At 38.6% G+C, this 22,054-nt stretch overlaps 3 protein-coding genes across 3 annotated transcripts; 1 reads left to right on the top strand and 2 right to left on the bottom strand.

The window, feature by feature from the left end:
• Positions 1–303: 303 nt before the first annotated feature.
• Positions 304–2,906, bottom strand: hoxd11a (homeobox D11a). The gene is given in 3 exon segments (XM_077537091.1): positions 304–539; positions 2,104–2,691; positions 2,774–2,906. Coding segments are annotated over 3 exon segments (957 nt in total).
• Positions 2,907–6,518: 3,612 nt separating this feature from the next.
• hoxd12a (homeobox D12a) lies at positions 6,519–9,919 on the bottom strand. The gene is made up of 2 exons (XM_077537159.1): positions 9,297–9,919; positions 6,519–7,932 (listed from the first exon to the last, which is right to left on the bottom strand). Exons 1-2 carry the CDS (start codon positions 9,880–9,882, stop codon positions 7,691–7,693), a joined length of 828 nt encoding a protein of 275 aa, XP_077393285.1. The 5' UTR covers positions 9,883–9,919; the 3' UTR covers positions 6,519–7,690.
• Positions 9,920–17,583: 7,664 nt separating this feature from the next.
• On the top strand, positions 17,584–21,757 carry evx2 (even-skipped homeobox 2). The gene is made up of 3 exons (XM_077537418.1): positions 17,584–18,477; positions 18,782–19,020; positions 19,678–21,757. Exons 1-3 carry the CDS (start codon positions 18,084–18,086, stop codon positions 20,290–20,292), a joined length of 1,248 nt encoding a protein of 415 aa, XP_077393544.1. The 5' UTR covers positions 17,584–18,083; the 3' UTR covers positions 20,293–21,757.
• Positions 21,758–22,054: the final 297 nt, after the last annotated feature.

Raw genomic sequence — 22,054 nt, forward strand, 5'->3', positions numbered from 1 at the left:
TCTTTTTTTCTTTTCTTTTTTTTTTCTCGACACATTGACACCACATGACATGCATCCTTTAAATGCACATACACACCAATAAATAATGGTTAAAATAGTTTGTTCGTCAGGTGTGGAGAACGTAATAAATAAATGTAGACACGTGACGTCACACTGCCGTTTCGAATACATGGCGGCTGAGAGGGAAGCAGTCTTTGGCGTGTGTGTGTGTGTGTATATAGGCTACACTTTTAGTGTATATATACACTCATATACATATATATAGCTATCTTAGTGTATTGTTTGTAGCCTATATTGTGTGTATCAGAAGAGAGGATTGCCAGTGAAATATTGTAGACGGTCGCGGTTGAGCTTCTTCTCCTTCATGCGTCTGTTCTGGAACCAGATCTTGACTTGGCGGTCGGACAAGTTGAGCATCCTGGAGAGCTGCAGACGTTTCTCCTTGTTGATGTACACGTTGAAGAAGAACTCTCGTTCAAGTTCTCGGATCTGGTACTTGGAGTACGGGCATCTTTTCTTCCGGGACTTGCTGGACGAGGCTGGACGCAAAACGACAAGATGGTGGAGGGAGGGGGGGGTCGTTAGTTTGAAAGCGGAAGACGTTTTTCAAATGTGTACAAATGACGATTATAGATGTTTTTTTGTGATCTACCAAGACTGTCCATAATTTTGCATTTAATTTTCCCTGTTGCATCTATGGCCGAAAAATGGTTTTCGCTATGCGCCATGTTTTCGCATGTGACATGTTTTGCACTCACCAATCAATATGCACTTTGCAGTTTTCCATCTCCAAAGTCCAAGATTTTTTTTTTGCAGAGAATATACAGTATACATATTTGATATATATAAGCTAGCCGCCGCCAGATGCAATAATAGGGAAATTGCTTCCCTTTCTTATAATATTATCAGTGATCTATTAACTTATTTTTGCGCCTTTAGGCACGTCAAACTGTTTTCAGTGACACTTAACATGCTCACAATATATATATTTTTTCACCCCTTTTTTCCCAACATTTTGAATGTGTTTTAGCCAATTCCAGTGAAATCCACTCATTGTCACCTGTGTACACAGACTGCATGAGCAAAAGGTGAACCTACTTTTGTTTGTGTTTTTAAATGCAATAAACACACGGTTAGCATAATTTTATATAGTGTTTGATATTTTTTTGTAGACATATAATGTACATTTAAATAAAATGTATCCAATAAATAGTCTTTATTTCGATGCACGTGACGCATGTTTGCAAGCATTTGCATGAGCGTGACACGTTAATGAGTTTATCTCTGACTTGTGCCATGTTAAAACGCATATGGCGCTTCTTGTTTGCGGATGTGCACTTAACAAGAGCAAAGGGGAGACTAAAATTCGGCTTTTCTCCTTATTTTGCCATCTCGCTATCGCCACAGGAAATGACGCCAAAATACAAAGTTTAGTATAGTCAAAATGAAAAACAAGTTTACTTTATTGTAAGGTGGGGAAATTTAGAAAGTCGTTACATACGATAAAATAAAGTTTTATTTTAAAATAAAATATATTTTTAAATGTCTGAAAATATTTTTGGTCCCTTCAATTTTTTTCCAAGCCATTAATTTCCTTCTCAATAATGAAATTAGTATTAAAATATTTATTTATAGCTGTCAATGTAAATGTCCTTTTTTCAGGATTTACACGGCATTATAGGCGACAGATGCATTTAAATCAAGCTTCAAAAACATCATTTACTTTTGGACACGTGCATTATTGTGCAGCACAAAATATATTTCCCCTTATGTTGAGAATAAAAAAAAAAATGTGAGGGCTAAATTTGCCTTTTAATAATATACTGTTGCTCGAAATCATGTGATGTAAATAAAGCTCCATTGTGTAATTACAAGTACAGCAGGTTTGCCACTGGAGTACAGCAGGGCAAGCGTGCGGGTTTGCTTTAACAGTTTCCCATTGTAAATACCTTTACAACCGTAAAGAACGTCTTATTGGGATATAAAACGCTTTTGCATGCTTATAAAGCCGCACACGAGCTCGCTTTCGCGGCCACGGCGAAGGACACGCCATTATTGTCCACGCTGGACTCTCCCCTAATAAAGGGGGACTATACAACCCACACTGCTGGCTGCTCTTGTCGCCACAGTTGGACGACGAGTCGTCGTCCACGCTGGCCGCCGCGTCCGCTTTGGAGTCCCCGGTCGCGTCCTCGCCGCTTTTCTGCCTCGGCGGCGGCGGCGGCGGCGGCGGCGGCGGCGGCGCTGCTTCGGCGGCGCTCTTCTCCGGGTTGGAGCCGTCGAAAAACTGGTCGAAGCCCTGCGGCAGGACCCCGTTGCGTCCCGCGCCGGGGAAGAGGTTGCAGGGCGAGCCGGCGGCGCCCGCGTGGGGGCCGCCGCCGGCGGCTCCGTACAGCTGGGGCTCGCTCTTGAAGGACGACTGGATCAAATCCCGGTGCATGAGCTCCTCCGAGGAGTAGTAGGACGCGTAGTTGCCCCGGTAGTGCCATTTACTGGGGTGCTCCAGCCCGTAATCCCTGAAGGAGACCTCGCGCACGGGTTGTCCGATGTTGGCCGAGTAGGGGAAATTCACCTGGCACGAGGTGCTTTGCGGCAGAAAGGAGGAGACGGACGTGAAATCGGGCGTGGAGACGTAGTAAGTGCAGCTCGGCAGATACATGTTGGACGCGCGCTCGTCGTAGTCCGTCATGTCTGCGGCGGCGGGAGGAGGAGGAGGAGGCGGCGGCTTTCCTCTTCTTCTTCTTCTTCTTCTTCCTTCTTCTTCTTCTCGGGCGGTTCTGCTGTCGGGTTAAACTTGGCCCGTCTGGCTCGCGCGTAAAGAGCCGCCGGCGGGCTCGCTATACATCTCGATCGATTCTTGAGGTAATTGTGTCATGTGATCCACCGGCCAAGAAATTACCATACATCAATATCGGTCATTAAAAAAAAAAAAAAAAAAAAAAAAGACGTCCTGAGAAACTCATGTGAGGCCGTGTGAGAGCCTCCATTGGCTCCCTGGATGCTGGGGGGGGGGACTCCTCTCTTTGCGCCATCATCATGAACAAGAAGGAGAAAAAGAGGAAGTGCGATATTTTTCATTCAATCTGCACTCATTGACAACAAGTTGATCTGGCATTCGCCCGCCAATACCCCCCCCCCCCCCCCCCCTCCTCCTCCTCATTTTCCAGCATTGACGTTGACCTCCAGCCTTATTAATGAAAACGCCAAGGCCACATGCACGGTCCATGTTAGACGAGCGAGCGGCACAAAAAAGCCGCACATGTGATTATGCACTTGAAGCCTCATTGCGCCGACGCGAGTTGATGCTTTGGCGCAGTTAAACAAAACGCATGATGGCTTCTAATTCGACATTCTTTATTGTCCCCGGCGCAATAAAACAGACGCTTGCATAAATACAACACGTTCAACCCCCCCCCCCCCTCACCCCGCGCTGCTTTCCATTCCCGCCCCTCAGGAGTGAGGCGATAAGCAATCATACAAGAAATTAACTCGAGGAATATGCACTTAAAATGCAATTAGGGCGCCTGATGATTGTTCAAGGATGAAGATAGTGGAGAGAGGCACACGTGTACAAATCACAGTGGAAGATTCGCAATTAGTGTTCTGGTGGAGTTTAAAATAAATAAATAAATAAAAACGTACAAATTCGTGTCAATTTGCAATGATTTGGTTCGCGTTTTTAAATAAACACAAACAATAAATGAATCTGTGTATTAACATCTGATTTATTATTTATTATACGTATTTATATGTAAAAGATCTTATACGTTAACATAAATGCATTGGTTGATTTAATATGTGGCATGCATACACAACTCTGCAGCATCCATAAATGAATAAGTGAATAAATAAAACAAGCAATAAATATACATGTCTATTACAGTTTTGTTGTATTTCCCAGTATTATCACGTGCTTCTAATGAGACTAACCTGCACGCATATATTGTAAGGACAAAAAAAATAAAAAATAAAAATAAAATAAAATAAAATAAAAAGGTAAAAATGAGTGTGCCAGCATGTCGCCATGAGTATCATTTTGCACAGCATTGCATTGTAAAGGGGGAGATGAAATAAGTACTTTTAAATATAATAATAATAATAATAATAATAATAATAATAATAATAATAATAATAATAATAATAATAATAATAATAATAATAATAATAATAATAAATACGGAGCAGTAGTGTAAATTATATGGTAGACATTTAAATGTAAAAATAATAAATATAAATAAAATAGGGAGCAATGTAGTGTAAATAGTAGAAATCTGTGTTGAAGGTTTTTATTGTTATTGAGGGGACATCATTTCTGTCCTTCACTGCACCACCGCACTGTGTGTGACGACTGCACACACACCCCCACACACACAATTAAATACATGATGCACATTTAAGTGCGTTAAATTACAATTACCATATACAGGACTAAAAATCTCCGAGAGCAGCGGACTAGTTGCCGAGGAATATTTTATTTTTATTCAATTCGAATTGCTCCCTTATTTTTTCATTTCAGACAGATTGATGGGCAAATAGAGAAGATAACTTGCAACTAGGTTGTAGGAAATATTAATAGCTATATTTCAAATATACTAAAAACGTTTTTAGGGGGAAAAAAAGACGCGTTTTTATAGACGTGTTTTTATTTATTTATTTTTATAGAGTTCCAACAATTAAAAGTATTTAATATCTTGATTATTTTTTTGTGTGCTATTTTTTGCCACCCAAATCCCACCCCATATTTGCTCAAAAATATTATGTTTCCTGTTCACTTGTTTTTTTAGAAATGGTGAAGATAAATAATTTAAAAAAAAAAAACGTGTGTGTGTGGGTGTGTGTGTGCGCGTGCGTGTTTGTCCATATGTATGTGAGAGAATACTCGATTTCGCACTATTTATTCTAAATTGCTTTCAAACAATTTCTAAAATAAATAAAGTCTATATAATCGAGTAATAGTTTCCAACAGTGTCATTTTCATTTTATTTACTTTACCGCTAACTGTGTTTAGTCATTGTCTGCTTTATTTGTCGACTCCTAATTTTAGTTATTTGTTATTTGTAATAAAACTCGGCAATGAAGTTGTAAGGAATATAGCGTATGCTGCAGTGTTTCTGAAAAAAATCTACTTCTGAGCACAGTTATGACCTGGCCCCTTTCAGAAAAATAGATCCTGAACACTATCTCCACGATGGATCAAAAGCTGTCAGTCATAGTGTGACGGAAAATGAAGGCAATTATTTATTAGCGTCTGCATGATTACAGAAACAATAAAAAAAAAGAGGATGCATTATCCAAAAACAACCACAGCATTTGATGTGCTTCACAAATGGACACTATCTTCATTTTCTTTTCACCACTATGTTGTTAGTTGGACCTGCACCAAATAAATAAATAAATAAATAAATAAATAAATAAATAAATAAATAGGAAAGTCAGGACAAGAGAGAGGTCCGAATGCGTGGGAAGCGGCAATGCACAGTCCACTAACTTGACCTTAACTTTGTTTTGGCACCCCCACTGTCTTTAGTGTCCTGAGCTAAATGACGCTGTCTGGCCGCGTTTTGCCGCAATAAAGCAATAAAGTCACAAAATGGGGGGCGGAAACGTCGCACAGAGGAAGCGAGCCTTTGCCGCAGCAGTAAAAAGTGGAGAAAAAAAAAAAAAAAAAAAAAAAAAACGCCTGCTCAAAGGTCTTATTTAGCACCTCGAGGGCAACACTGCAGAGAAGACAACATAATACTATATATATATATATATATATATATATATATATATATATATATATATATATATATATATATATATATATATATATTTGCAACATCAACTATAATGCATAATGTTAAATTGCATTTTGATGTGGAAATAAACCCTAATTTGTGCACACAAATTTAGGATTTTTCATGTTATATTTGGGGCTCCATATCAGATTCAGTGAAACATGCAATGTACATTTAAAAAAAAAGAAAAAAAAAAAAAGTTAAAACCAGGTCAAATTATTATTTTTTTAAAATATTGATTGTGTTTGATTATGTACAGGTATTTCATATTCACTATTCATTGTATTTTAGCATGACTATATGTGGAGCATTTAAAAATAAAAGTCACTTAAATGCAGCTGCAGTCACCTTCAAGTGACTTTGCAACAGTGCAGCTGCAACTACAGAGCGCGTGTGAGTGTTTGGGGGTTGTGGTAACAGCAAAACAAAAGCTCTCATTTTGTTTTTTGAACGTGACACGAGTTGCTCAATTAAGGTTTTGGCGTGAGTGTTGTGTGAAAGAAAAAGTTGAGTAACACTTACAAAAGCACGCTGCCGTTTAATTTTCCTCCCACCAATAAAAAAAAAAAGAAAAGAAAGAAAGAAAGAGGGAAAATGACGAAACTACTCCAAAGTGAATACTTCATGACTACTAGTATTTATTATAAACAACATGACGTCAGCCTGCTCCATACAATTGTAACTTTTTGTTAAACACGTATACGTTAATTGTATCATCAGGTGAACAAGTTGGCCAAAAAAAACGAGTCAGTTCTTAAAAAATGGTATTGCATAAATATTATATTCAACTTTAATTCTAAAAATGTCATGGACAAATACGAAGACTGCATTTCCGTCAGAAATCACAAATGCAACCAATTTTGTATCTTTAGCATAATAGCACAAATGCATGTTTAATAGCTACCACAATATAGTTAGCTTAATTGCACAGTAGCCTGAGTCATATTTGAATATTTTTAGAAAATGGGAACAAGCTTTAGCAAGAATATTGGTGTTTTTTTGTTGATATAGTTGCCAAACTAATTTTTACTAAATGTTAATATGCCAATAGCATATTGGCAAGTTTTTGGTTTGGTGGGGGATTCAGCTAGCTCATTGTTTTGTTTTGTTTTTTTGTTTTTTTTTAAATATATGACAAACTATATTACATAATTGACATTAATTTTTAATGTAGTGTCACAATAAAAAAAAAAACCTGCTTGCTGAAAATTGTTTTTTTTTTGCACGTTCAAACATGACGTGAGCAACTATGCTATTAAGCTAGCGATATTGCTAAAACAATGATGTGCTTGCTTATAAAAATGTTTTTTTTCTTAATGTCTATGCAGATTACAAAGTCATTAAGGATCTGCTTGCTTGTTTGTTTGCTGTTGTTGTTGTTGTTTCTTGTTTTCTGAAAACGTTCAAAAATGACTCGAGTTAGCTAACGGTACGTGTTCTTCAGACTTTCAAAATAATTCACATTTAAGCAGTGACCATCAGAATTGGTCACACATCCACAAAGCGTGTTTACAAAACAAAACAAAAAAACAGTTGCATTTATTTCCAATACAATGTATCAAATCAAATCGTAGACAAGCATGCATATGTGTAATATATTTCGGCTATAATCGAATGGGCGTAAAACGTGAACTTGAGCTTCTCGACACACAAGACAAAGAGGGGGGGAAAAAAATCGCACGACATAGTTGAAATAGTCAGCGTGGAGCTTGGGCCGCCCTCCAAAGCGTCCACATGTGAAGTGTGAAATGTCTGCCGCGACGGGGATTGGAAGCATTTCACACACGTTTATAAATAAAAGCCCACACGTCTGCCAGAGTCGCCGTGACGTGACGTGGCGCTGCTGCGGTGGTCCACGAGACAGCAGCTTCTTCTTGCTTCTTTTCTTTTATGTATTTATATTTACTCCATCAGTAAGGAGCAAAGACTTGCTCCCGCATCATGAGTCTCTTCTTCTTCATCCTGCGGTTCTGGAACCAAATTTTCACCTGCTGGTCGCTCAGCTCCAGCCTGTCCGACAGCTCTTTGCGCTTCTGCCTGTTGATGAATTCGTTGAGCAGGAACTCGCTCTCCAGCTCAGCCAGCTGAGGCTTGGAGTAAGGCTTCCTCTTCTTTCGGCTCCTCACCTGCTGGGACGAGCACCATGGACCACCTGCACGCGCACGCACACGCACAATTAACACCGGAGACGATAGCATTCTTGTACGCAATAAAGCTAGCTAGCTAGCTAGCTAGCGAGCTAGCTTGCTAGCTATCTGCAAATCTAGCGACACATGAGTGTCAAAAAGAGAGCTAAAACATACAATAACAACATGGTGACGTCTTCGTTTGTACTTCAAAGCAGTGATATATATCCGTAATAATCACAATTGAGAGTGAATTAGACATGAATAGCTGAAAGGAGCTAATATTTGTAATACAAGTAAATGTCATTCATTGGCACTATAGAATGCAATGTCTTTAAAAACATGCATGATTTTATGTTTGCGTACAGAAGTATACAGTACTAAACTATGATAAACAATTTTGTACAGATTTCTTCTTACAGAAATGTCATATGGATCTATGTTGTATGGGTTTGGCAACACATGGGAACTTTTGCCGTTTTACTTCTATCATAGCAGTATATAAAAATATAATATACTTAAGAAAATGTATCCGGAAACCATTTTTGGGGTAGTGTTCTAAAAAAAATAAAAATCTGAATTTTAGAAATTATATATATGGGAGTATAGGGTCCATCTACTGCATGGTGACGTCATACTCTAATTTAGCATAGTAGCCATAAGCATTGCAGTTGACAGTGGCATATGGGTGACTAAAAGAAAGAAAATAATTTCCATTTTATTTGTTGGCACTATTCTGAATTTTTCATTTTTATTTATTTATTGTTGACTATATAGTTAGTTCTATATGTTTGAATAACTATACGATTTATTCCACGTTATTTATATGCTACATAAAAATTTATATCTCTATCTATCTATCTATCTATCTATCTATAATGAAAAACACATGCATGGTGACTTCTATTCTACTTCCATTTTATGACAGAATTTAGAGACAATCTGGGGGAGAAAAATGACCTACATTATGTATATATATATACATATAATTTTTTTTTTTTTTAAAGATATTTTTTAAATAAAATAAGTTGAATTCAATCGGTTGGAAATGATTACTCCATACAAATTTAATTTGACACATTTTTTTCAAAACGTGTCAATTAAAACTGAGGTATTCTGCCACGTTACAAAGATTTCTTAGCAGAAACAAAGGAGACAATAATGTATTGATGTTTCTCTGTCTATATGTCCATGACCTTGGAAGTGCTTGAAAAGTGCTTGAATTTGGTCTTGAAAGGGGTCCTGCGGAAAATGAGTATACCCCACTGCCAACTACATTTCTTGCAGAGAGGAAACCCTCGTAAAAAGTTGTAACTCGACGTAATTGCAGTATTTTTCCAACTGAGAATTGCATATTAACAATGAAAACAAAAAAAAAGGGCTACTTGACCTTCAGCAAAACACGTGAGAGCGGACGGAGGCCGAGGTGGGTCTTGCTGCTTGTTGTTTACATGCAGCCGTCGCGCGCACTCCTGCTCCAGGTGGCCCGCAGCCGAACCGTGGCCGTCCAAGTATCCCCGCAGCTCGTCGGCGTAAACCTCGTGAGGTGACCCCGCCTTGTGCTCTGCGACGGGCGGGCATCGCGACTCGTCCAGCTGCGAGGGAGACTTGGCCGGGTCGTCGTTGTTGTTGTTGTTGTTGTTATTGATGGCGGCGCTGTTGTTGATTCCGGGCGCGGTCGAGTTGGGGCGAAACGTCGGGCAGTACGTTCCGAAGGCGCGGCTCTGCGCGGGCGGCCCGGACGCGCACGAACTCGACCACGGGAGCGTGCACAGCTCCGCTCTCCTGTTGTAAGGGAGGTGGTGGTGGTGGTGATGGTGGTGGTGGTGCAGCGGGGGCATGTGGTGCGCGCCGCCGCCGTTGGCGCCTGCTCGCAAGTTGGACAAGTAGAGCGTCTCGGGGGTCGCGGCCAAATTGAGCAGAGGTCCGACGTAGCCCGGCGGCGGGCTCAGAGGGTTCCGTTCGCACATTGCCATGGAGCTGGCCGCGCGCACGCTGCTCCCGGAGCGCCCTAGCAACTTCTCAAGACTAACGGCTAGCTAATTGGTGATTTGTCAACGGGCGCTCACGTGATATGCAAAGTGCGCACGGCGGCCCCACCCTATAAGCCAGCTCCAAATAGAGCGAGACCTATGAGTCCGCCATGCTCGGTGTGTGTGTGTGTTTGGGGGGGGGGGATTCATCCATTTTCACCTTTCGTCTGATTTATGGACATAAAAGAACCGTAAAGCTCCTGTGACAGGAGCAAGAGCTTTTACTTTGGGGGGATGCACACGAGGACTTCTACTCGAATACTCAACATTGATATTAATCCACATTTGGACGCGCACCTGGATTTTACGTCACCATATTTCGTATTTAAGCAGGCATTCCTGTAGTCGTGCATTGGGAATTTGTTTGATTTGGATACGACTTGATTGCGCATGCGTTCTTGGTTGTATTTGTCCCACATTCCACATTCACATTTTCCCCTTAAAACCACGTATGTGTATATCTAAAATGTACTCACTGTACTTCTGTTTTCAAACTTTAAAGGAAATAACAGTCATTTTTGTAGTTTTTTTTAATTTATTTTTTTAGCTATAAGCCCCCACAATAATGCTAAAATAATTCTAATAACGTGTCAAGCACATATCGTTGAGAGCTTATTTTTAACATTATTGAAGGCTACATAAAAACATAAAATTTAATTAAAAGACTACAAAATAGCATTTCCTGTTTTTAACGTGAACTTTTGAAGTTTAATTATGCACAAAGAAAATTCGCTAAGTGCGACACGTGGTTTTATAAAATATATATGAGTATAATAAGCGGTTTGGAAAAATGGACACGTGTTATGTATATACTCTGGTGTGTGTATAAATGTATATTGATTTAATTATGAAGGTCTTTTTAAAATTATAGCCTTCAATAATGTTACAAAAATAACTCCAAACCCTCCATACATTTTCACCCATAATAACCATGCGAATCTCTCAGCAAACTAACTTGCAATGTTAAAGCTAAAGGGAACTAAAACGGAAATACGTTCATTATTCAAGGTCATTAGCATTTCAGCCACCTAAACGACTTTTACACTGCTTGTGATCAAATACAGAATGCGCATTAAAGACTAATATGTTCATATTTAGTCCACTAATTGCATCTTGGAAATTAAAAGACCGTAAAATGCTTCAACCCACGCCCGAGCAATTGGAACGTTACAGAAATTCCAGGAATGTTTTTATTATTATTATTATTCAGAGCGTCGACCTCGTTATATTTGTGGCATCTTAGGACAACCTTTATTGACAATTCATCTCATGTTGTTGTTTGAGGGTCGCCAACAATGAGGTTATTTTGCAGCAATACGCTTCCGGCTTTATTGGAACTTGTCACGAGCTTTTATTGGCTACTTTCATGACGCACGACCACGAAGAACGAATAATTTAGAAAATAAAAATAAAAAACATTTTGGTTTGTCCCACACGAGGAACGCACATTTTGCTCTTTTTTGTTCAATTCGGACACACTGGACTTGGTTGATCATATTCTGGAAGGAATTCAGTGGAGAAAATAAGCTTAATTTTCACGCCTGTCCTCAAATCAGCAAGAAAACAAAAACAAATATGTCGACACTGAGTGTTGCGTTCGCGGTCACGAAACGAGGGGAAAATAAAACGCATACAAATCATAATTTTTCATTCCTAATTCGTTCGTGCATTAAAAAAAAATGCAAGTATGCAAAGCTAAACAAAAAAACAAAAAAAAACACGATTGCGTTTTCCATCAACATCCTGCACTTGAAGCCATAAAAGTCTTTATAGTGCCAAGAAACGAGGAAAAAAAGAGGTTAATAAGAAAAACAGATGCATGCGCTGTTTTTCTTTTAAGCTGATGCGACTCAACGAACGTCTCAACCTTGACACGAAAAACGACTTTTCCTGAAAACAAAACTGCATTTTGATGTTTTGACAAAATAAAAGAATTTTAGCACATATTTGGACTTAAATGGGCGGAGCTTTTTTTTTTTTTTTTTTTTGCAAATATTTTATAGAACATGCCATTTCGGTTATATGCTGCACAGAAAACATCTTGAAATCTGTAAACGTTCCTTTTTTTTTTTAATGAACGTGAATTCTTTAAACCACGTGACGAAGTGTTGTGTTGTGTTGTTTTACGGCTCTTTGTGTGAAGAGCTTCAGTGCAATGTCGCTTCCTGTTAAGGAAACTCTCCCCTGCACTATTGTCCTTGGTAATAAACTTGCTGCCTGTGCTGCATGCATGCTGCTTCTCTCGTTCAAGTTCTCTGCTGCTCCGCACGTCTGTCTGCAACACAGACACACACACGCACACACAAACACACACACACACAAAAAAAGTGGGAGACTTTTCAAATGTCCTGATTGGCACGATAAGTTCACATGTCAGACTGAAGATGGAACAAAAAACATGCAAATTCATCAAAATTAATTTTTATTGTGGTTTTAATAGGATTGCTTTACAGAGACGTTTTACAGACTTGAGTGTGTTGCGTTTGTGTTGAAAGGGGCCTTCAAAGGTTTACAAAAAGCAAAGTTGAAACTTTTTTAAAGGGATAACCTTACAAAGGTGACGCATGTAAATGTGATTCACGCCGGTTACACGCTATAAAGGCAAAAGTAGTGAAATCCACGTCCACGTTTTTAACCGTCACTGTCACTCTTTATTCGCTCAGAAATCAGTAAACTGGTGAGTAACGTTCACATATTAGTTGTTTTAACGTTTTCGAAATGAAGAAGAAGAAGAAAAAAAAAACAACGAATTCAACAAACAATGCCTCAATTCATCTGTTGCGGATTACGTTGGCCTGAATTACTGTGACTGTAACAACAACCATTAAAAAAAATAAAATAAAAAAATGACTAGCATATATGATATTGTGACAATGAGTCAAAAATAATTTAACCAATTACGCCAAGTTAATTATTTGATGGGGGTATTTTTATTTATTTTGTTGCAAAACGAAGGCCTGAGATCATTTTTAATGCGCGTTATTTATTTATTTCTCTTGCAAGATGTCCCGTTACAATTGTAGAAATTTCGAGATATACTTTCTAAAATTGTATTTCCATGCACCTAGTAGTAAATACAATTGCGCAATATTTGCTTGTTTCGACCTGCTCTGATTAATAAGAAGAAACATTAGAAACAAAACAAAATATAATTTCTTTTATTTCTCTCTATGTCAGCTCTAGTATTGTTCCGGCCCTTTTGGAAAAAAAAAAAAAATCAGTTCTTGAATTGGTCCGAATCGCATAGTCCCGATTCAATAATTTATTTTATTAAAACAAACAAACATGACTATTGGTATGGGAGGGAACAGAAAAGGGTTCCATTTTGCTGCACCATTGAACACCATTGGTGTTCTTTCATGAACCATTCTTATAAAGTTACATATAGCACCGAGTTCATTGGGCCTATATTAATGATATAGAACCATTGTTTTGGTTGAATATAAATAAATATATAGTATATACAGTATATGTATACACTACATATAATATGTGCTAAACTACCCGCGTACATTCGTCGCCAAAAACGAACCACAATTTTTTTTATGTCAAGTATTTTTTGAAGTGTATAGGCCTACTTTCTTAAAAAAAAAAAAAAAAAAAAAACTTACACAACACCTTATGATAGTAAAAATGAGTCGTGTCAATGTTAACCTTCGAATGCTTTACACTCTTAAAACTGCTGGGTCAAAAATAGCCCAATTTTGGTCAGAATTCGAAACAAAACAACACAAAAGTTTGTTTTTTTTCCCCCAACAACCCAAAGTTTGATTTAACACAACCACATTTTGCAGGTTTCTTTATTAAAATAAATAAATAAATAAATAAATAAATAAATAAATAAATAAATAAATAAATAAATAAATAAATAAATAAATAAATAAATAAATAAATAAAATGGGTTGCTTAAAAAAACCAACCCAGAAAGTTGGGTCAAAATGAACAATTAGAATCTCGGTCAATTTTGAGTTTTTATGTTGTATATACATGGCCAATTAATACGTGCATATGCAGTACCAAGTACAGGAAGTTTTAGGTTTTTAAATCAGGGATTCAGATCAATCGAAGTAAAACGGGTGCAGGAAAACCGTTTTAAAATTAATATATTTTATACATTATGTATCAGTATCACATGATCATGAATATTAAAAAAAAACTGTAAACATTTTTTTTTTTACTGTGAATTTACATTAATATATTGGATAAGTTTTGCATTACTTTCACAGTAAGGATTACAGCAATTTATCGTGAATGTACTCCAGACCTTTGTTGTGATATAAAAGGGTTTTCTTTATTGCGGGATTTTACTGTAAAATCACAGTTAAATGCAGTCAACTCAAAGGATGCTGTAGTTTATGCTGGTGTTTATTGGGATATTACAGGGGACGTTAATTACAATAAATTACTGTCAAATATTACTCTTAATTACTGTGAAAACTGGTAAATTTTGACAGTAAAGAAAACGCTACAATAAAGCAGTTTTCCATCCGTTTTTTTTTTTTTTTTTTTTTTTTTTTGCACATGCGCCCTTTTGCACCTTATCAAGTGTTTATGTATAGGAGACGAAGAAAATGTAGTGCATATACGTACTGTGCAACTGCATGCAAAGAACGAAGAGGAAGCCTTCCCGCGCTCCCGCTAACACAATCCGCTAACTGGCGCCAAACCTGAACTGTCAGCACTTTATTAACAACCAACAGGCAGCCGGCAATTCTCTCGCCGCCATTCATTTGCATTCCGCACAGTACACGCTGAAATCGCTACTGTGCATATTAATAACACTTTAGTATCCCCTCAACTCTATTCCATTAAAGGTGCTACTAATTCACACTTTTAATAGTCAATCCAGAAGAAAGCTGAATAATGGCCGCGACTATAGTGACGTCTGTCTGTCTGTCTGTCTGTCTGTCTGTCTATCTATCTATCTATCTATCTATCTATCTATCTATCTATCTATCTATCTATCTATCTATCTATCTATCTATCTATCTATCTATCTATCTAGCTAGCTAGCTAGCTAGCTAGCTAGCTAACCTAGTCGAGCATATTTTAACTCTTGATTGAAACATCAACAACAAGAACAGTGTTCCATTTGGGATTACTAATTGTAACTTGGGACCATTTGTTGAAGCCATTAAGACACTTCAGGCCGCTGTCTTGGGATGGAAGCTGTAATTGCAACAAATGTCCACTAGATGGTGAGCTAACGCAAGTAAACAGGGGCACAGAAGCGCTGGCAGAAAGCAATAATAAAAAGTGTAATATTATTAAAAAAAAAAAAAAAAACGTCACCGCAGTGGCAAAAAAACAAAACAAAAAAAACGTCCTAAGTGTAATTTAGAACTGTTTCTCATCACAGCAACTCAACCTCACACCACCATCACAGATGCTGTCTTTTGACCTTTGCGCATGCTAACAGTCGGGACGCTCTTTTCCATCTTTGGCTCGAAAGACGCGCACCCATAATTTCCAAAAACAATGTGGAATGTGGAATGTGTCTTGTCAGACCACAGCATACTTTCCACTTTGTGTTAGTCCATCTCAGGCGTGCTTGGCATCCAGTGGAGAACCATGACACCCTCCCCTCCCTCAGATGGATAGCCAGCCCCACCCCTTACACACCCTGCTGCTCAGACTGGGAAAAGTCAAAGTACCGATTCAACTAGTTAGAAGTAAAAAGTACAATGAACTCTTCCACAGAGTTTTTGATGACACCGAATCTTCTCGTGAAAACATTTGGCAATGTGAATGCAGACACCAGAAGTTGCTCCACGTTCCAACTAGGGTCACGTGAGGAAGGATGTTGAAAGCTGGCAGTTCTCGTGATGGCCACTAGATGGGGATGAGTCCATAGATGTTCTCGCTTGCTTGGCTCACTGCAGTAAAAACTTAAACGCACATTGACAATAGACAGTCACAACACTTTAGCACAATAGTAACATTTTTGTAGGCAATTCATTTACATTGAAAGATAATTAGAGTAGTACGGTTGACTATTGACTTGATGGTTCGAATCTGGCTCCTTGAGCAAGAATTGAGAAGACCCCAACAACATTGAGGACCCTGAAACCGGTTTGGAAGCCACAGAATACACATTTTAACGACGATCGTCGACCAAAAGACTTCACACATTCATTAACACATTAAAAAGTGGGACAAATCTTCTAGATGAGATATTTTGACAAAATTATCAGTGTAGAATTGTGGATGAAAACATATAACAAACTCAAATAAAAAGTCAAAAGAGACAATAACAAGAATGACGTAAATGCAACCACTTTCCACTTTGTATCAATTTATCTAAGATGGCCTCGGGTTTCTTGTGGATTCTTCCCATTTCACCATGAAAGTATATCTACGTTTATATTAAATACTTCCCCCTTGTGGCCAATGCACGCAAACTAGGAGAACCATTGCTTTAAAGCAGAGATGGAGGACTGGCAACCTGCATCCACAATCAGAGATGATGATGATTTTTGGGAAGGGAAAAAAAAAAAACGATAGCTGAGCAGTTTTTACGTTTTAGTAAGCGTGTTCACCACTAGATGGCAGACATTGCTTACTAAGCACCTCCAACCCTAAGACTGTAGGCTACTAAAAGAAGGGAGCGTGGATCACGGTGGAAAGCGGCATTAAAACCAAATGAGGTACATAAGTAAATAAATAAATAAATAAATAAATAAATAGACAAACAAACAAACAGAATTTGTCGAATTCAAAAGCAAATCTATATGCCGAGTATGCATCTATTAGCCATTGATTTCAAAAGTACACAAACAAGCCTTTTTTTTTTCTTTCACTTGAACCGTTGACAGTTCCTTTGAAGTACATATACAGTTACTATACATGTGCCCTCCAAAAACAATAGTAGTTACTAATGTTAATGGCTTTCTTTCTTCTTTTATATATGTATTTCAGCATTAAAATATATCAAGATAATCTTATGCACGTTGTCTCAATAAAAAAAAATAAAAAACACACATGGACATATTATGTCCTTTTAAATTGGCATTTTGTCATACATCTAGTTGGGAAGTGCGGATGAAAAATTCTTGCCTCCTCCAAAGTTAAAGACAGCCCATTTCTGATGAAATTGTCACGAAAAATAAAAAAAACGAACGAATCAATGGCATTTCCATTCATTTCAGTATGGTCACGGAAATAACCTGAAGGGGGCGCCAGAGGACGATGAGGGGATACTGTGATGATGCCTTTCCAGTCTTTCGGAGAAACAAAAGTGCTTTCCTTGGCAGTAATGCATGCATTTGATACTCTCTTATAAGGCAACTATGTAAATAATGTAGGATGCCACCGCAGGATAATGGAGGGACATTTTAAATATCCAATTTATGAAAATTAGCATGAATAGAGCTTTGAGGATTGGAATATTTTAGCTGCTTTGTTGTTAAAAAAAAATGCAATAACTATACCTCACGTTGTCAACATATAAGAAAGTAAAAAGAAAAAAACAGAAACGAAATTAGCATTAAAATTCAGTTGCAAGAATCTGGCACGGTCCCAAAAATGAAGCTAAATAAACTAAGGGGGGGGCAAGCAATAAAGGCTCGCAAGAGGAGGGGAGGGCCGACCGAGCGGCGAGGGGAGGGAAACAATAGAGAATCAAAGCATAATAATATTCCTAAATGAAGAGGGAAATGTTGCAGCGCTCATTTTATTAATCAGACTGTCAATGTGAGCCTGCCGGGAGGCCAAAAAGCCAAAGAGCTCCTCACTCCTCGCTCACTCCTCTCCTTGCTCTCCTCTTGGATATTATTCGTCTGACCGAAGGCCGCCTCCATCATCAACTGACAGCCCTCTCCTATTTATTTGCTTATAAACCTGTTACAATAAATGATCATTGGAGCCGCGTCAGCCAGCAGAGCGTTTTTGTTTTTTTACCACCCACCCCATTTTGGATGAATGACATATTGCCGGCGTGCAGGGGAGGATGCCAGGCACATTTTGAGCGCGCTCGCCTCCATTTCTTCCATTTATTGCGTGTTGCTTATAAAAAGCTTTAGAGACATCGCAAGAGACACTTGCATGCGGATTCAGCTCCCGCATCCAGCCCCAAGCAGGACCACTTTTCTTCTTCCTCCTCCTCCTCCTCTTCCTCCTCCTCCCCTTCATCCCCGCACGCCTTGATGATGGAGAGGATAAGAAAGGAGATGATACTGATGGAGAGAGGGCTGCACAGTCCGGTGGCCGCCAAGAGGCTCGCGGATTCGGCCGGCAATTCCGTGCTGGAGGCCCTGGAGAACTCCCAGCACGGGGGTCGCCTCAGCCCGAGAATCACGTCCGCTTCCCTGCACGGGAGCCTCGCCGACATGCCGAGTAAAGGCAAGTTCGAGATCGACAGCCTCTTCGGGTCACACCAGGGCAGCGAGCACAGCCCCGCGGCCGACATTTCGTCGTCGGAGAGCCGGAAGAAAATGAGCATTTACTCGGAAGTGTCCCAGGAATCGGACATCAACAGTGATGTGGAAGTGGGCTGCCCCACGCATCGCTCGCCGAGCCAGCACAAGGAGAACAACAAAGGTATTATTATTATTATTATTATTATTATTATTATTATTATTATTATTATTATTATTATTATTATTATTATTATTATTATTATTATTATTATTATTATTATTAATGAAAACTTGCGATGTGCGATATTGATGTTGAATATTTCGGTATCCATATTATTACGATATTTAATGTGTACCTTAATAAAAAATAATAATAATAATTATCTATTGAAAAAAAAACATTTTTAAATATTGTGCAGCCTTATTGTGAATATCCAAATCAACAATGTAATTTTTTTTTTTTAAATAAAAAAAAATATTTCCAGGTTATTCAGATTCCGGTTCGTCCAACACAAGTTCGAGTTCTCTATCCGGTATGAACGGAAACTCCACGGGGTCGTCCAACAACAACTCCAACGCCGATCAAGTCAGGAGGTACCGCACAGCCTTCACCAGGGAGCAAATCGGCCGGCTGGAGAAGGAATTTTACCGGGAAAATTACGTCTCCAGGCCGAGAAGATGCGAACTGGCCGCTGCCCTCAATCTGCCTGAAACTACCATCAAGGTAAAGAAAAGCACGTGGTGCACAAATTGCTGCAATTAATATTTTCTTAAATTAATTTGTACCTAATAACTATTTTTGGTGCAATTTCTTAATGTATTAAATAACTACATTCTGAACTTTTTTTTTCATTTTTGGAATAGTTAATTGTAGATGATTTCACAAATAGTAACAAAATAATAATTTTGCTTCAACCTGGTTGCATTTTTTTCACGACTAGTCAATTCATCGTGAATTTAAACATAAAGTATAATAATAATAATAATAATAATAATAATAATGGTTTTGTGTGTGGTAATTTATTTTTTTGCCTTAATAATAAATTCAAATGTAAAAATAAAATGAAATGTATGTTTTGGTTGGTTCTTGTTGCACGTGCTGTTCCTGGTAATTGTAATTGTTATTTTTTTTAAATATATTTTGCAGGATTGATGCATACAATCAATTCATCATGAATTAAAAAATAATAATAATTAGCAATATTTTGGTGGTTCCTGTGCTATTCAATTTTATTTTTTGCAAAAAACTATATAAAATATTTTTTGTCAACGAATAATGAAGGCTATGATTTTACTTGAAAGTGCTTTATTTAAAAAAATAAATTAAAAAAAGACAATTTAATTCACTTAATTTAACTCATTTGTTGTCCCTTACTCGCAGGTGTGGTTCCAAAACAGGCGCATGAAGGACAAGCGTCAGCGTTTGGCCATGTCGTGGCCCCACCCGGCGGATCCCAGCTTCTACACCTACATGATGACCCACGCGGCGGCCACCGGGAGCCTCCCGTACCCGTTCCACTCGCACATGCCCCTGCACTACTACCCGCACGTCGGCGTGACGGCCGCCGCGGCCGCCGCGGCCGCCTCGGGGGCCGCCTCCTCGCCCTTCGCCACCTCCATCCGACCTCTCGACACCTTCCGCGCCCTCTCTCACCCTTACTCCCGTCCGGAGCTCCTGTGCAGCTTCCGCCACCCGGGACTCTATCAGTCGCCGGCGGGCCTCAACAGCTCCGCGGCGGCGTCCGCGGCTGCGGCGGCGGCGGCTGCGGCGGCGGCTGTCGGCGCTCCGTCGGCCGGCGCGCCCTGCTCATGTCTCAGCTGCCACAGCAGCCAGGCGGCCGGCGCGCTGGGCTCCAGGGCCGCCGGCGCCGACTTCACCTGCACGGCCTCCGGACAGAGGTCCGAGAGTGGATTTTTGCCCTACTCGGCGGCTGTGCTGAGCAAGACCTCCGTGCCCTCGCCGGACCAACGAGAGGAGACGACACTCAACAGATAACTGTAAACAAAACAGCCGTCAATTAATTGTGCGCATTTTTTTTCCTTATCGTAAGATTTATTTTCACACATTGTCTCTCGCTCCTTTTTTTTTTTTTTTAAAGTTTATATGAAGCTATTTATTGAAAGTGGAGCTCGTTAAAACGCTGAAAGACAAATGTCAGCCAATTACAATAATTGTAGAGTCACTTTTGTAAAATACACATTTTAAAAATCTCCCCATCATGCAAAAGCAAATGAAGTGCCAGGCCTAATTTTGAATTTTGAAGCATGCAGAGACTTAAAAGACACAACACGTCACACTGTCAATATAATATTGTCAACAAATAATGATAATAAATAATTTTTAAAAATATGCCTATATATACAAATATGATTGATTTATCCCGGAAATCGTTAAAAAGCATTTCTCTAATAGACCAATATCAACCAATTACCATTCATTTTAATATGCAAGCCTTAAAAAAAAACATTCTGAACATTTGTCAAAACATCTGATATTTTTAAATGAACCCTCACAAAGCTTGACTTGCAGTCATGATGACTTTTGCATTTTTGCCAGCTTTTTTTCTCCCCATAAACAAAATGCAGGCTCTTTTTTTTCCAGTTAATCGTTTTGAAAGTGATTGATTAAAGCTGGAAGTCGTTAAAAAATGCACTTTGTATTGGCCCAATGGCAGCCATTTAAACCATTTAAACAAACTTCTGGGTTGAAACCTGAAAAGAAAACAAACATACATTCTCTGTCTGTTTGTCTGTCTGTCTGACTCTCTCACTAACACACACATGACTGTTTCTGCATGCCTCAGTTGTCTGCATCTCACCCCCCCCCAAAAAAAAAACAATCCAATTTTTTTTTTTTTTTTGTGAAACCTTACAAAACTTCAACAGATTGTGTCAGCCATTGTTGACCATGCAGTTTCTGTTTTTTGTTGTTGTTGTTCGTTTGTTTGCAGGTGACAAAATGTCAACAGTTGTGAGTCACTTTTACACGTTTCATTATTTTCGATATTAAAATGAATTATTTATTTACATTTCAGCAATTCTCAAAATCGTCTTGTCACCTATAGCACAATAGTGAAACTTTAATTTGGTCTTTTAAATGTTAATGGACGTCTGAAAAGCACAAAAGCAATTATTTAAAAATCTTTCAGCCTCAACTTGCCAATTTGTAAAATTTGACTGCACCTTGCACAATGTCCAGTTTTGTTTCATTTTTATATATAAAAAAAAAAGATACAAATCGTCTTTAAAGCCATTATCACGTTGACCATTTTTTTCCTGAGAATAATTCTCTTAACTGTGAGATATTTAGCATTTTAAGGCCAATATATTATAAATTAAAATGCTTAATAACATGCAAATTGTGTCTTTAAGCCACAATCATTTTGTCATCCTTTTTCTCAAATTCTCAAAATGCTACCAAATGTGAATTATCATCACATTTTAAGGTCAATTTCAGTTGTTAATTAAATATATTTTGAGTTAAAGCGACAACAAATGACAAAAAAAAAATGTCTTTAGGCCATCACCATTGCTGACCTTTTTCATTTATAAGCTTCAAAATCATCGTCGCCAATTTCAATTTTTCATCTCACCAAGTGGAGCCTAATAATTGCTGACGAATTTCTGCTGTGCTTTTCTTCATTTCCTCAACATTCCAAAATGTTTACTCGCTCCTACCATATTTATTTTTTTTAACCACATGCAGCGCTCGTTTCCTGGTTGTGCAGCCCATATTTTCATATTTTCTCGCCATGCAC

The sequence above is a fragment of the Festucalex cinctus genome, chromosome 11, assembly GCF_051991245.1.
Source record: "Festucalex cinctus isolate MCC-2025b chromosome 11, RoL_Fcin_1.0, whole genome shotgun sequence".
In the NCBI taxonomy this organism is placed as follows: domain Eukaryota; kingdom Metazoa; phylum Chordata; class Actinopteri; order Syngnathiformes; family Syngnathidae; genus Festucalex; species Festucalex cinctus.